The 16669-nt window shown below is 40.3% G+C and overlaps 1 protein-coding gene across 3 annotated transcripts in view; it reads left to right on the top strand.

Annotated features, from left to right (window-relative positions):
• The window catches only part of anxa4 (annexin A4), a 60709-nt gene extending 50574 nt beyond the window's left edge, over positions 1-10135 (top strand). Inside the window, exons 1-13 of one of the 3 annotated variants that reach the window (XM_061072223.1) lie at positions 1338-1425; positions 3053-3105; positions 4002-4089; positions 5143-5237; positions 6057-6170; positions 6662-6752; positions 7261-7340; positions 7677-7733; positions 7820-7913; positions 8315-8410; positions 8650-8708; positions 9068-9190; positions 9913-10135. In XM_061072223.1, the coding sequence (XP_060928206.1) occupies positions 3097-3105; positions 4002-4089; positions 5143-5237; positions 6057-6170; positions 6662-6752; positions 7261-7340; positions 7677-7733; positions 7820-7913; positions 8315-8410; positions 8650-8708; positions 9068-9190; positions 9913-9969 (963 nt within the window). In that variant the 5' untranslated portion in view covers positions 1338-1425; positions 3053-3096 and the 3' untranslated portion in view covers positions 9970-10135. Of the gene's footprint in view, positions 1-1337; positions 1426-1471; positions 1607-3052; positions 3106-4001; positions 4090-5142; positions 5238-6056; positions 6171-6661; positions 6753-7260; positions 7341-7676; positions 7734-7819; positions 7914-8314; positions 8411-8649; positions 8709-9067; positions 9191-9912 lie in introns of those variants that run through there. The other 2 variants (XM_061072231.1, XM_061072238.1) reach the window with 2 other exon arrangements.
• Positions 10136-16669: the final 6534 nt, after the last annotated feature.

Here is a 16669-nt window from a genome sequence, read left to right as displayed (position 1 = left end):
AACCCGGCCTAGGTTCGACAGCAGCCCGGAGCCTGCGTGTGTCCGTGCGGAGGATTTTGTCATCCACCAAAACACAAGAGTGAGGTTGTTGTTTTTTCAGTCCAGCAGCCGAATCTCTGCAGCCACTGCGATCTTTGGCTGCCGGAGATATCGCAGCATCCCTAGCTGTTGCTGTTGACGCGCGCAGGGCAGTGTGGGTAATGTAGTTCCACGGCGCAACCGCAGCCTCCCTCCCTCCCTCCCTCACCTGAGTATGTGGTCATGTGCTGCGTTCACGTCCCGTTTGAATCTGAGGTGGATTAATGAGTGTTTAAAGGTCCAGGGGGTGAGATATAGGTGAAAGGGATCCACTGGCAGAAATTGAGTATGATTAATAATCCTAGTGATGTTTTCACTTGTGTGATCACCTAAATTGTATGCATTGTTGTTTTCTTTACCCTAGAATTGTCCCTTTCATATTTAAATATTTACATCAGGAGCGGATCCACTCTACGGAGGCTGCCATGTTTTTTTTACAGTAGCCCAGACTGGACAAATTAAACCTTTTGAAGACTGTCATGTTAGAAAGGGGGGGGGGGGGGTATAAAGCTGCAACATGTAACTTCTTAGTCTTGCTAATGACAGCATTCACTTGTACTGTTATCTGACATATCTGCTACACTCCTTGCTTTCTTTTGTCCTCGTCATCATCTCGTTTTCTCTTTCATTTTTCACTTCCAGCTGTCTGTGCGTGTGAGTGAGTGAGTGAGTGAGTGAGTGAGTGAGTGAGTGAGTGAGTGAGTGAGTGAGTGAGTGAGTGAGTGAGTGAGTGAGTGAGAGAGAATCAGAATCAGAATTATTTTATTTGCCAAGTATATTTGCACATACAGGAAATTGCCTTGGTGTCATTGGTGCACTTTACATAAAACAACAATATAAAAACAACAATATATAACAAAATAGAATAAAATAGAATAAAAATATATACTGAGGGGAACTGAATGAATTTTGTGCTGCTGTGAATACAGATTTTGACCAATTTAATAAAAATATGGATTCACTATGTGCTGATCAGTGTTGATATTACAAACAAATAAACGCGAGAATAAAAAAACACACGTTCTATTCCTAGTGAATCTGCAGCAGAGGTGACACACAACTGTAGCTCGTACAGGAATGACATGGGGCCCCTACAGGGGGGTTTCCTACTAACATGTGGCCCTGCGAATACTCCATTGCTTGTTTAAGAGAGAGGAGGAGAGAGAGCGAGGGGGTTGTCACTAAACGCATCATGAGACACTGCTGTGGAGTGAAGTTTGTCCGCCCTCGGGGGCCCCCCTCACGGTCTGTGGGCCCCCCCTTCACGGTTGCATGCCCTGCTTGTTCATAAGCTGCGCCCCTGTCTCTCTCCTCGTCTCCTGACCTCTCTCTCTCTCTCCTGAGCAGGTAAGACCTTCCGCTCGGTTCACGCTCCGTCCCGGGGGTTCCGTGTTTATTGTCGTTGTTAACGGAGCAGCATTGAGTGTGAGGCGGCTGATCCGTCGACAGGGTGTGTCCCCCCCTGCTGTAACTTCATGTCAAGTTAACTGTAACCCTCTGGAGACGCTGTCTGCTTCCTGATTCACGGGTTTGCGTTATGTTTGTTTTATCTTCTCAAATAAGCCAGAGATCATAACGAGTTATTTCAGACAGATTAGTTTCGCATGTAGCTCAGTTGAGCCTTGTTCTCTCTCTCTTTTTTTTAAATCTTATGAGTCATACTTCTATACTGTTGCTCAATGTCAGGATCTAGTTTGTGAGTTGGAGAATCAAACCTGTAAACTTCAGTGTAAATCACTAGAGTGTAACTGTAGTTTCACAACTCTGAGCAACGGTTAGGAAATGTGCTTCAGGCTGTCACTTTGTTTGAAGAGATTCAATGACAGGATCCACTTTGTCCTCACACTCCATTCAGCCTGGGCGAAGTGTGTGTTTTTTAAAATGTTCCACCCTCTATTTACATAATAGACCACCGAGGTGTGGCTGTGGACCCACACACACACACACAGTGACAGTTGTTATTATCAAGATGAATGTCACTTCGTTATTTGTGTCTTAAGTTTAAAGGCGGATCTTTGGTCCCGAGTGAAGACTCTGGGTGTAAACTCTTCCCTGTGAAAAGACAATAACAAAGATATGTAAATATGAGGTTGATCCATTAGGTGTTGTACCTCCTCACTGTGCTTTGTCAAGTTTTTTCTGTCATTTTTTTTCTGTAAATTAACACAAGGTCGATGGTGCAATGAACAGTGTTGGACAAGAGGAAATGTCAGTCGAGGCAATGAGAGGAATGTTTCAGGTTTATATTGTTATAAAAAGTTTAAATACATAAGATAAAATAGCTGAATATAGAACATATCAGAAAATCAAATAGAATTCTTTATACTTAGTGACAAGTGTAGATGTATCTGTATATATATAAGCCTACACAGGGCAAACCTCTTATATTAATTTATATTAGACTTTTGTTATTCTGCTATTGATGAAAATGATTATTCATGTTGTTGCCCTGTGGCTGTGTTTTAATATATGTCGCTACTGTCAAATTCCTGAATAGGAGTCTTGTTTTGTCTTGTTAAAAATTCAAGTTTCAGTTTTACTTAAGTTTAAAATAAAGGAAGTTGTTTCCTTTAACCCACTAAACCAACCAGGTCTTCTCCATGTACTTTAAACTGAATGGCTTTGTGACATATGATCTGATCCTTGTGGGCAGCAGGGAAACCCTCTGTCTCTCCTCTCAGCCGAGTAATTACAGGTGTGTCCACACACTCACGAGTTTAAGTTCCACGTCGGAATTAGTCCCTGACTTGGTTGGACACAGAAGAGCCTGTGACTGAAGACCTGGGACGGAAGCCCCTCTTGTGAGATGATGACAGTCCATGCAATATAGATCAGGGGTTAATGAGGGTCACATTCACAACAGGGACTCTTTACTGCTCTTAAACCTGATGCTGCAGTTCCCTCTTTGTTATTTTAACAGGCTCTTGAGCAGCTGACATATACTGACCTTCTTTATTTGTTCAATTTTTTTTAGCTTTCTTCACGTCCACTTTGGAAACCATCTCTCCCTCTTCTACAATGGCCGCGGTAAGTCCACAGTGTTCCACAGCATTTTGCATTTACTAGCTGCACCAGTAAAGATTCAGCACTGGTCAATGGACTCCTTCATGTTCCCTTGCTTTGCTATCGATTTTATTATTACAGTTATATTGTAAACTGCTGCTGCTGCTGTAGCACGGTTTAAATATGAGTTAAATATGCTGTAAAATTCAAATACATTTTATGTTTAAGTTTGCATTTAATTTAAATGTTGCTCGTGGTACGAATGGTTTGAACCTGTGGTTTAATTGATGCTAAACCTCTTAAAGATAGAGATCTTTTTGGTCATTGAAATGTTAACTAAAATGTGCAAACTGGAGTTGTGCAAATTGTTTTCCTAGTTTGTGTAGGAATATGTTGCAAAACACAAAACATACTTCTTAAACTTTGTGCTGCTTTTTTTTTTAAATGTATGATGAAATATTAATGTATGAACATATGCATTGTGTTGTAGACTTACCTCACACTTTGATCCATATGATTTTCAGCTTCTAAAACATTAAATGGTGATTTTGAATAATCTTGAATCATATATTTTCTGATATGGTCATTTTGGTTTAATAAGCTATTACATTCTTAAAAACACATCTCTTCCGTCTAATTGAAGAATCGCAAAACCCATTCGCATGCAAATTAATTTGTATTAAATGTGTCTCCTTCAATGTAAAGTTCAAAATTAACTTTCGGAGAATGTTTGGTGTAGTGAAGCTGGGGTATAAGGAAGCGTTCAACAGATGTATGTGAAAATAGCCTTTGCGTGTCAAACTCTGCTCATACTGGGCTTCATTCATTCACCACAGTGACGCTGTGTGAAGTTCTCAGCTCTTTGTGTCTTTATAGTTGTCCTGGTGGTAGTGATGCTATTTTAAATGATTTATTACCAGATTGGAAACCGAGGAACAGTGACTGAGGCAGCAGGTTTCGACGCAGAAGCCGATTCCCAGAAGCTCAGAGAAGCCATGAAGGGAACTGGTGAGTGATCTGGCCCGTCGCTCAGAAAGAAACCATCATGCATAAACACACGTCTTACTCTGCCCTCAGCCTCAGGAGGAAAATATAATTATTCTCTCTCTTTTTCTGTCTCTCTACTCATTTCCATGAATGTTGAGACTAAATGCAGAGTTGCTCAGTGTTGTCATGGCAACTTTAATTGTTCTGTAGTCCATCATTTAGCAGACTGTGTCCTCTCCTCTCTTTCCTCACCTTTTCTGATCTGGAGGTTACATTATGATGCCTGAACCTGGACATCTGCTGTAACTGCTATGGATACCAGACTATACACTTCTTCATTATTGTTAATATAATTATTGGTTTTATGTGAGGCTGCAGTAAAATACAGCTGAAATATATATCTTTTAAATATAAATCTATTCTAAAGCATTTTATTTTTAGCAGGTTACATGCAAACAGGAGAGCAAATTGCTATAGCAACTGCTTTAACCCTTTCATGCATAAATTATCACAACCTCAGTCAGGATATTTGAACATACTTTAGTTATTAATTATTTAGCTGTGACAATAAAATTCGATAATATGTGTAACTATAAATAAACTGTATGTTTCATGTTATTAAACTCTTCAGGGCAATATAAACTCGTTGAACCTTGCTCCTGACTCCTCCCTCTCTCCTTCCCTAGTCATGGATCAGTCAGTTCCGAGATGTGATAAGTGAATTACCTCAGTACCAGCACCCAACAACGATATTGAATCACATCAGTCCCAACCCTGGGTTAATTCTAACAACATTCAGTGTGCATCAGTCAAATTTTCTCTCTAAAAGCACATTATGTGGTGTGGAATCTTGATCCTGTTTAGGTTTACAAGCATAATAATCTCCCCCTGACTCTAGTTTGAGCTCTATTACAAACAGATGGTTTCTACGTCGATGCCAACAAACACTGTGTGACGATCATTCTCCAGGGTTGCAGTGCTGCACAGAAATTGAATATGTGTTCCTAACAATTTTAAGAAATGTCCGACAAATAGCTAAATGTTTGAGCTTCAGTTTGGTGATGTTTCCCGCAGGCACTGATGAGGCGGTGATCATCGACGTCCTCGCTCACCGGACTGTTGCCCAGCGGCAGCGCATCAAAGAGACCTTCAAACAAGCAGTTGGGAAGGTAAGAGTTTTGAAAGCTGTACTCGTAGGAAGAGAACGAAGTCTAATTGTGAATGAAACAGTTTTTCAAAAATCATAAACGACTGTGCATGAAGCAGAACAAGTAAAGAAAAGAAGAAGAAGAATCTGAAAAGCAGAGTCCTGGCAGCAGCAGTGCATTTATCATCCCTTAGCCTCTTATTCCATTGTGCACTCTCTCATCACTTTAGGCGGAGTTGAACTTTGCTGACACGACGCTGATAATGTGCAAGTTTATCATTAACCATAAAGCAGAAATGAGTATCCCCTGTTATAAAAGAGCAGGACAGAGATAGCCTTGTAATCTGTGGGAAGTGGAAACAACGACTGGAACGCACAGGGGCCATGAACCCATTAACTGTATCTTTGTTCTGTTATTTTATGGATCAATACGTTAACTGAAGGGGAAGTATGGCATGTGTATTATATCGATGTGATGAGTTAATGACCAGCTCGAGATGCAGTTCCACATCCAGGGAGCTGCAGAGAAAAGGCAGAGGCAGCGAGTGGAATACCTCGCAGTCAGAAAGAGTGAGTCATGTTGCAGGAGGTGACGCCCACATGTGGTCACACAGGCCGCTCTTGTGGAACAGCTGCTCTATACAAAAAAACTCTGTCAGGAACCAGCCCCCCCCATACAAGACGTGCCGCTGTAATATATGTAAGATGTGTTATGTCCACAAAACCTGCTTACGGAGCTCTGAATGTCAAAGATAATCACATTTCATCCCAGATGATTTGATTAAAGGCCTTGAAATGAGTGTGAGGCTGTTGACCCATCTGTTCCTGCTCCACCCTGCAGGACCTGGCGGATGAACTGTCCTCCGAGCTGAGTGGGAACTTCCGGGCCGTCGTTCTCGGTCTGCTGATGCTGGCCCCCGTGTACGATGCCTACGAGCTGAGAACTGCCATGAAGGTCAGGGTTTCATATCCACTTCTGCTGGCTTTAAAGGAGAAGTCCGGTTATATGTTTCTCACGGCCATGCTCCAAGAATTGTCTGTATAGCACTTTACTTTGTGCTGTAGGGCTCCATTGTTGTCCAGCAATAACCCTCACTGCTAAAAACACATCTGTTCGCCACATGGGAAATGTGCCCCTCTGTGCTTAACTCTGCTAAAGATGTTGTTTTCCATCGGAGTTTGTTTGGTTATTAGTTAGCATGAAGACACAAAAACTACTTGGAAAATTACCATGAAAATTTGGTGGAAGGACGGCCACAGAAAGGCTGGAGGAGATTGGAAAGTATTGAGACTGATTTGAGAGGATAATATGGAATGTATAACATTATCAGCCTTCTCCTTCCAGCAAATATCTCTGTTCATTGATCAACCAGCTCTGTGTATTCAGTGAAAAGCAACCCACCACTGTCTCCGGCTTTAACCAGAGTTTACATTACTTCATCACAGGGGGCTGGAACAGAGGAGGCTTGTCTCGTCGATATTCTCGCTTCAAGGTCAAATCCTGAAATAAAAACCATCACTGCCGTCTTCAAGAAAGGTAACAGTGTCACATCTGGGAGTAGAAACCATGATATCAGGTCACGGTGTATATCTCAGGGTCGGCTGATGCCTATGGGCTGAGTACGACATCTGATATTGTGAACCAGTGACAAAGCATTATTAGAAAACAGTGGATGGGATAAATTATTCATTAATGTCACTGCTGTGCTCAGTGCGGCAGGTTATTGTTTTCTTATTTGTTCTTGTGTTGTTCTACTGACTGTGGTTGTCATATTATGTTCAAAGTGTTTTTTTAAATGGTTACTTTGTAGTATTGTTTGCATGTCTATGTTTTACTGATTATAACCATGTTAATGGTGAATGTATGGATATTAGTTGAACTAATTCTCTTTACTAATCTCATAGAAAGTCAACCTGTAATATCAAATGTTTTTATTTTAATATTAATCAAGCTTTATGTGAAAGCTGTTCATAGTGCAGACACATTGCTCAGGTATTACTTCACATGCTTTTTATCCTAATTTTGCTGTGTTTTTTTGTGACAGAACATGGGAAAAGCCTGGAAGATGCTGTGTGTGGAGACACATCTGGAATGTTTCAGAGAGTCTTGGTCTCTCTACTCACAGTAAGCAAAACATCAGCATGTAACTCCTCTCAGTGTGGGCCAATGTTTTAAAGGCACGTCATCGCAGGAAAATTGAATACAAATTTAATTCATTTGAATTTGAATTGAACACAGATATGTTTCCATCTTCTCGAGCATTATATGAGATCAGTTAGTTAATATAAAATTTATTGTGGGCACATTAGAGGAGTTGTAAAGTGTCAACAGGAACTTTGGGGATGATAAGGTGTCTCAATCTCTGTTTGTCTAATGAAGAGGGAAGAACAGTCGCTTCTCCATCATTAAACCTGTTTATTGCTTATTTAATCTGAATCTGTAGTTTTTTCTATGTTGCAGGCAGGACGAGATGAGGGGGATAAAGTGGACGAGGCCCAGGCTGCTATAGACGCCAAGGTACAGGATCAGGGCTGTGGATGAAGAGTGTGTGTTTAACTTGCAATCCTGTAGGATTCAAATTTTTTAAATGATTGTCATTGCAGGAAATCTTTGAGGCTGGTGAGGCTCGATGGGGCACGGACGAGGTGAAATTCCTCACTGTGCTTTGTGTGAGGAACCGAAACCATCTGATGCGAGGTATTTTTACTGTATATTGACAAAGTGTGCATGAGATTAGATTAGATTCAACTTTATTGTCTTGACTAGCAGCAATATAAGTAGTTAAACTGCAGGTTTAAGTATAAGTAGTGGTAGTAAGTGAAATGAAAATGAGAAAAATTAAGTGAATGAGGTAGTAGTCATATTATATACAGAGTAAGTTAATACTTTATACTTTCTTTATCTATGAGAGGCTACTGAAATCATCCAGGAGGCCGTGGGGATTTTACTGACCCCTTGTGGCAGTTTTGAGCAAACACACACTTTTTTTTCAAAACATCCTTCATGTTCAAACTTAAAACCATCAGAGGGAGAGTCAGATGGATAAAATCTTTAATTTGGTGACGTTAGATAATTAAACTCTGTGTTTCCTCCTTCAGTGTTCGAGGACTATCAGAAGGTTTCTGGAAGAGACATCGAGGACAGCATCAAGAGGGAGATGTCCGGCTGTCTGGAGGACGTCTTCCTGGCCATCGGTCTGTTTCCCTTTCTTCCTTCAAAGAATCCAGTCAAGTCAGATTTATTTAAATAGCACATTATTATATACAAAAAGTGTATATAACCTCCAGGAGGTGATTTAACTCTGTGGGGCCTTCAGGAGGTCTTGGTATATTATGAAGTTTCTGTCCCTCTCCCAGTTCACGCAACACAAAGGAAGTTACTGTTGTTAGAGGTTATTGCATCTAATATCCTGGGATTTGTTATTTCTTTGCAGTGAAATGCCTAAGGAACAAACCAGCGTTCTTTGCAGAGAAATTATACAAATCAATGAAGGTAAATATTTCAAATATTGTGAAGCCATTAATATACAATAATCAATGTATATATTAGAAAATACAACGGATCTATTTCACCAAGAAATGGTTTCTTTTTATTTTGTAAATTTGTTATAAATTCAGCAAAAGTTCTATTACGTTCTTGTGTATTTATGTCAATGCAATGCATGTAAAAAAAATTTTCCCTGAGATTATGCATTTCTAACATGTTTTAATTATGGTGATTATTCCTTCTATCCATCATCAGTGACCTTACAGGCAGTTAGAGCAATGAATAAACATAATTACTGTTCACTGAGCATAATAAAAGCAGACTGATGTTACCACGGTATAAAGACAGTTTCTCTCTCTCGTCAGGGGCTGGGCACCACAGACAGTGTCCTCATCAGAATTGTGGTCGCCAGGGCTGAGATTGACATGTTGGACATTAAGGCTCAGTTCCTGAAGATGTATGGCAAGACTCTGCACTCCTTCATCAAGGTGAGCGCCGGATACGAGGGGCGGGGGAAGGAGTGTTAGTCAGCAAACGGGTTTGCAATACATCAGCTGTGATTTAATGATAAATACAATTCTCTGAAAGTTTATGTGATGCTTTTATAGCAGCTTTGTGATGAGACTAAAGCTGCTTTCAGTGACAGAACCCTGACGTTCTCCAGAAGGGGCTGCATGTGAAAACACACATGTTTGAGTCAGCTGCAGATATTCTCCTGAGTTTGACCCCCAGTTAAAGCTGATGGAGCTCATGTGAGAATACAGCAGGTTATTGTACGGATAATTCACAATGAGGGAGTGGGGACGTTGATGACCTTTATAACACCTTATGGATGCAAAACATAAGAATTACAAATATCTCAGGATGCTGTACACATGGCAGACGCCAAGGAAGATTGAAACTGGTGTCGCTGTGCCAGTTTCCTGCTGCGCTCTTCAGACGTGAAGACAAATTCCAGAAAGTGTCTATGCCAAATTGTCTGGACTCTGTCCTGATTCAATGTCTGAAAATGTCTTGATTTATTGTGGCTTAAATTTAGTTGGCCAAACCTTTACCTCATAGAAACAACCCTGTTTAGTTAATGTTATCTGTTTTTCCACAAATCAAAGGTATCACAGAGTTAGTCATAATTTTTGCTTCAGCGAGTTGCTGCAGTTCTTCCAATCACCGGCCCTCTGAAGTCTCACAGCTCTTTTCTCTCTGTCCACAGGGAGACACTTCCGGCGACTACCGCAAAATCCTGCTGGAGCTGGTTGGAGGCGAGTAACAGAAACATCCTCCCGCTCCGTCTTCCCTCTGCAGCAGCTTCATGAGCTTTTTTTATTTGATGACCTATCCTTTCTTATTACGCGGCCTTCACATTTCACCTATCGACCACAATGCCTTGCCTTTGCTGATTGCAATAGCAATTAAACCAAAGTTTTGTAACCTTTTACACTCGTCTGTGTTTTTCTTATTGATCGCGTGTCAGCGGCGAATTTACGGTTTGAGTTAGAGAGAGAGAGAGAGAGAGATACGCTTTTGACATCTTTAAAAACATAAAAGATGAATGTTATTGGCTCCCTCTCTTGTTACAGGACAACATTTTAATCAGCGTCCGCTCTGTCGACTCCATTTGCTTAATTGGTTGCAATTCCTCATTTGTTGAGTCAGCCCTGCATCATTTCACTCAATTACATTAACGGGACGCCAGCCTTATTTTGGGGGAGGCAGTAAAGAGGGATGTAATCAAGTTAAGGGAGGAGGTCCCATGGCTCATGCAAAACTCGCAGCTCCATCACAGAACAGGAAATAACGTGCAGAGGCTCGTACTCAAGGTGACCACATGGTGGAACCAAAACAGCTCCTGAGAAAGCTTTTCAATCGCCTGCAAAACGTGACTCATCTGCAGCTTGTGTTTCACTTCCTGTAGAAAGTTAATTTGCTGTCCTTGGACACCGTGAGACTGACTCCTGCAATCAACCTGGGTTTAACACAGACTTTAATATAAAACCAATTCAGGCTTTGTAGCAGAGCACACCCCTGCAGGCTCTTCACACACGTCATCACTACTCCCTCAGGAAACTGATGGTTCACCACATTAGAGAAACAGACCCTTGAAGCTGTTATTGTCCTCCTCTGGAGAGGGGGCTGATGTTCTCATTTAGTCTTTTCAGAGGTTTTCAAGGAATCAGGGAAGTTGCTAAAATCACCGGAAGACGATGAGGCATTGTCCCAATCGTTGGTTTCCTGTGAGGTTTTTGTCTTTTTTCTAAATTGCACAGCAGAGCACACATTGTCTGATATGGGTTGTTGGAGCTATTTGCTATAACAATTAAACATCTGTTTATTTAGCTTTCTGTTTTGCTTGACAACAAGGCGATGTAAGATAAAGATAGGACAGCACAAGACAGCCACAGTTTAAAACTCAAGGATTGTACCGAACAACACCGGGAGACAGTTTGTTCTCATATATTCTTCATCACTTTATAAATAACAACCAATACATGAAAAGACACATGGCTGCATATATTACCATGGCAACAGAAGTAACAGACGTGTCCTGAAGCAGACTTTAAACTCAAAAGGCACATGTGGTGTTTTTTTTACACAAGCTGAGAACAGAACATCATAGAAACGGTCAAGGATAAATAGAGAACCAAAAAGCCAACAGCTGCTTCACAGTCAAGTCAAAGAAAATTAAACTTTCAGCTCAAACCTGATGAAGTTATAATGATGCAGCATTTACATAGTTAGGATAAATTGGTTGCTCCCAATAGGATGGAAGCATCACATCTATATTATTGATATTATTAAAGTAAGAAGTATACAACAGGCTCTACTTCCAGCTTTGCAGAAGTTCTCTTAAAAACCTCTACGGAACAATTCATGTTGAGCGTTTTTCTCTTTCCTGATCTCCTCATGTGATGATTGAGCTTTTTGGTTTGTACTCTGTTGAGGCCCATTGACCTTATCTGAACATTTGTATATAATCAATTATTATTCATTATAAACGTATTGTGGGAGACTATGGCTCGGGAGGTAGAGCGGGTCGTCCATTAACCGGAAGGTCAGTGATTCGATTCATGTATGCTGTGTGAGTGATGCAATGTGTTAATAGGTTGTTGTGACTTGTTGTGAACGATCTAATCTGAGTTGATAACTTTTATTGTATGTCATTCTGAGTCAATCTCAATCTTTGCAGTTTTATCATCATTCAAATCTAGTTCAATATGTCGCCTTAAATTTGTGAGTTTTTCTAACGTTTTTTTTTTGTTGCAATTTTTACCTGGACTAAATCTTTAGGAGTACCGACTTCCTGGAGGTTAAATTTTCATCTGTGTTTTTTGTTTGTCATTTAGCAAGACGACACAAAACCACTTGATGGATTTCAATGAAATTTAGTGGGAGAACGTAGTGTGGGTCAGGAAAGAACCCATCGAAGGCTTATTCCAACATTTTCACTGTTTTCCCAGAGGGTAATTTGTCAAAAAACACATTTAGAGAAGTGCTATCTATGAGTGAGTGAAATCTAATGCAGCTTGATTGAATTTAAGGGAACTGTTGGGCCCGAGCGGAGAGATGAGCTCCAACAAGTGGTATTCCAGCCATTTTAATTAAAGAAAATAACACCAAATTGTCTGCAGATATTTTTTTTACATTTTCATCAAGCAAAATAGGAACAGGCTGCCTCATTTTAATAACTCATTGTTTTTTATTCCTACTTTAACTGCTGACATCTGAGGTCAGTCTGGTGAAGCTGCCAGGAACATGATCACAAAAGGGAAAACTCAGGTAGTAAAATATGTGACAAGTTATACAGGATGAAAACTCATCCATCAAGGTGATTTGCGCCGGGGGAGGAGACATGTGGAAGGCGAACAAACAACTGTGTCGGACAGAGGACCGGCCCTTTGTTCTGATCCCAGGGGACAGCAGAGAGAGAGGGAAGGTGGCGAGAGTCAGAGCAAACACTAACGTTCACCACACGCAGCAGCTGCAACAGCAAAGGTGAACGTGACAACCGATGAGCCGAGGGAAATCAATCACAGGCAGCGATTGTGAAGAAGGTACAGAGGATCGTAAGCAGCATTGAACATGATGAGACAAGTTTTCTGTTGCCTCAATGTCACTGTCGTGTTAGGTTCAGGGTACAGGTCCGACCGCAGGAGGGAAGCTGAAGGAAATGTTCAAATTATATCACGGCTCTGACTCGAGGTTAAGAGCAGCGTGGCAAACCAAATTTAACAACTCGTGAAGGTTCTTAAGAGGAATATATTTCACCCTAGTTCCAGTTTCACTTCACTTAAAGTGCTCATCAAAATTAAAATGTAAAGATCTACTTCCATAACAGGTGGACAGTCTGTTTGATTAAAAAACCTTTTCATCAGTTTAAATAGTGTAACTCAACTCACTCAGAATTTCTTTGTCCTGTTGAGGGTTAATTATAATTACACTATGAACATGTGTATCTCTGAGAGCATGTAATTAGCAGAGAGAGACAGAGCAGCAGATGTGATTATAATCATTCATATGGACTATTAATACAATGATCATTATGGTATGTAAATGACAAGCTTTGTCTGGAGCAGGAATAGATGGTGTCGTCTGAGATGCTCTTCATCACATGTGCTGCGTTCTTCCACATTTTGTTCTGCTTCTGATTCTCAGAGTGAGATGGTTAAAAATAATAGATCGATGGATGTATGGATGTATGGATGTATGGATGTATGGATGTATGGATGTATAGATAGATAGATAGATAGATAGATAGATAGATAGATAGATAGATAGATAGATAGATAGATAGATAGATAGATAGATAGATAGATAGATAGATACAATTAGTTTGTATAAAGTCCAAATCGGAGGCTACATCTTCAACAAGCAGGACAGAAAATATAAAAAATGAAAAATTGATTTTCCACATGGGATTAAACAGCTGGAAAAATGCCTGGTGAAGGAGAGAAACAAAGAGAGTGTGTGAGGTATTCCAAGGTTAGAATAAAGGAGAGGCTACAGGGAGACGTTCAGCCCTTCACTCACAGACTGCTAACTGCTGATAACACACACATTCAAATGGAACAGGCTCTGGGAATAAGAGGCATTGTTGTGATGTATTTGTACATACTGAAATCCAAAGTTCAGTGATTCAACTATTTGAACATAAGGCTCTGGGTATAGAAAATACAGATAGAATACACACATGGTACAAGGTACTTGTAGAGAGGGACAGAATCAAAGAGAAAGAGTTGAGTCAAAATCACACACACACACACACAGACAGACACAATAACTTACTTATCTGAAGTCTGTACATTCCATAACCTTCATTCCAAGCGTTAGGCCTGTTTTAGGGGGGCTGAAGCCCCCCTAAAATGTTCTTTAGCCCCCCCAAATAATTTTGGGGATTTTTTTAAATTTTTTTTTTTTAATTAAAAAAAAATAATTAAACTATTGTTTTACACATGGACAAGTTAACAAGTTCTAACATGCTACATATGTGAGTGCGTTTCTGCTTTGTATGTTTTCTCCCACTTCAAATTACAATCCAATAGCCTCATATCATACTTAACAATACAAAACAGGGCACTAGGACCTTGGGGAGTCTGCATCGCTGCTGCGCTGGCTTTCTCACTCTGCCAAGTAACGTCTCTCATCAAGACAGCAGGATTACAGCCAAGGAGTTTAGCTCATAGTAAATGATGCACAGAGTGAAATTGTAAGTACAGGTGGTTACAGAATGTGGCTATCTGTAGTTGTTAACGATTGTTATCTGCTTAAATTGAGGTTTACCTGAGGCAAATGAAAGGGAATATTGTAATGAGCTATGTTAACACTAAGCTAGCTAGCTAGCTATTTTGTTAGAAAATGTCTCCAGTGAGCAAGAATATGAACAAGCAGATTTGAAATGTAAGAAATAACTATCGACAGCTCTCTATACTTTGCATTAATATCTATCTCTAGTATTTTAAAACAATAATATCAGTGCCTATAGAATGTTGTTTATAATCAGGTAATGCTAGTGAAAACTAAATGTCATAGTGTCCCTCATAACGCTATTGTAGCGGTATATCATCCAATTCATTGACCAGATGGATATAAGAAGATTCTTTAGCAGAGGGGACAGATAACTTCTGTTATCTTATACTGAATGAATGCAAGCAAAGATACAGAGAAAAATCACACTCTTTCTGATTGAACCAATCTATGAACTGTCTGAACAATGGATATCCGCAGCCCCAAAGGAGCCCAAAAAAAATTGGCGCGCGCTGTGCGCGCAAACATTTAGCTTCCTTAGGGGCTAAGCCCCCCCTTTCTTTCAATCCTAGAAACGCCCCTGCTTCATTCTAAATGCATGAGAAAGATCAGGACGTGACTCAACAAAACATGTTGAATGCAAATCCCATTTTCTCAGAAATAACCGCAAAACTCATGTGGGGGGGCTCCTCACCCCACATCCTGTGTGAGGCTGGTGTTGAGCTCGCTCACACTTTTCCTCTGAAATTTGTATGCACCATCATGATTGTGTGAAACCGCTTCGGGAATTTATTGCTGTATACCCTATCAACTCATATTAAACTACAAAAAATGCCTTTAAATGACTTCTTATTCATCTATAATGAATCAATAGAGGGATTTTACCTAATTATAAAGCCACTGATTAGAATTTATCAGGCGATAAATCTGCCGTATCTCTACCACAGACACAGTTTGAACAACAAGGTCTTTAGAACATCTGCCAACAATAAAGATCCAGTTAAATTATAATAACAGGTTCTAGGAGTTATACTCCGGAGACATGTAATAACTCGCCTCTTGTCATTTGCCGAACACACCCGCATCATCCTCATTACAACTAAAAATTCTCACATGCAAACAATGAAGTTCTTGAAATTTTGTGTGCAGTTTAAAAAAAATCTACTTGGAAAATTAATCCCTAGATCACGCCACATATTTGCATCAACACATCAACATATTTTCCCATCTTTTAAAGGGAAGTTTCACCCGTTTTACATCCCACTCATATGCAGATAACTCCATCTGGTTTGTGTGTGCGCCTGCTGTGCTGAATAAAAGCACATCACTGCGAGATAAACACGCTGCTTCCTACTTTGCTGCTGTCTAAATCTGAATTAACGATGTTAAGGTTGGTTGTTGATTTCTGCTGGGAATAAATGGATTCTCTCTTTCTCTGTTTTCAGGAGGAAGAGTCCAAACAATGCTGATTACTGTCATCATATTACAACACAAGGCTCTTTATGAAATGTGGATTTTTTCGCTCCTGTTGTGAGTTGGGAGACGAGATACAGTGAAGCCTCTATTTTTAAAAACATATATTTTTTGATCCTCTTTTCTTCACATGGTTACAAGTGGCCGTGGCTCACGAGTTTCTTGCCAAAGTGCTTTTCATTAAGACCCTCCTCAGCTGCTCCCGATGGAGAGGCCAGCTCCCTGACAGCTCAGCCGCTGCTGGTGTGTGAGTGTGTGAATGGAGGAAGGACCGTTTATAAAAATTGCAGCCCATTCACCATTTACAGTTGAAACAATGTGTGTCTCTAAAATTGACCGAATGGAAAACTGATGCCTTTTTGCTTTTCTGACATTGTGTGCACATTGTGCAAACCTCAGATGACTTATTGAGTGTGGTGCGTATTTATGGCTTGATGCCATTTAAAAGGAGGAAGCATAACTTCCATCACTCAGCCTGCGTCTACAATGAAAAGGCTATTACGTTGTTGTTTTCAACGAAAGAAACTCTATGTCCTAGCCTTGTACCTTTACAGATGAGGAGCATGTTGTGAATAACTGTACTTTTTAAAACCTTTTATGCAAAGAGGCTTTGTGGACAGTGGAATTAATGCGAGCACTCACTTGCGAGCACTCACAATGTAGACATTTTCAAAAAGCTTTTCTTAAGCAAGGGGCTCCACATGCGGTCCCTGTCACATGCAATCAAAATATAATCAGTTGGGACCAAGGTTTTT

The sequence above is a fragment of the Limanda limanda genome, chromosome 1, assembly GCF_963576545.1.
Source record: "Limanda limanda chromosome 1, fLimLim1.1, whole genome shotgun sequence".
Taxonomy (NCBI): domain Eukaryota; kingdom Metazoa; phylum Chordata; class Actinopteri; order Pleuronectiformes; family Pleuronectidae; genus Limanda; species Limanda limanda.
This window is presented reverse-complemented; position numbering and strand designations above follow the sequence as displayed.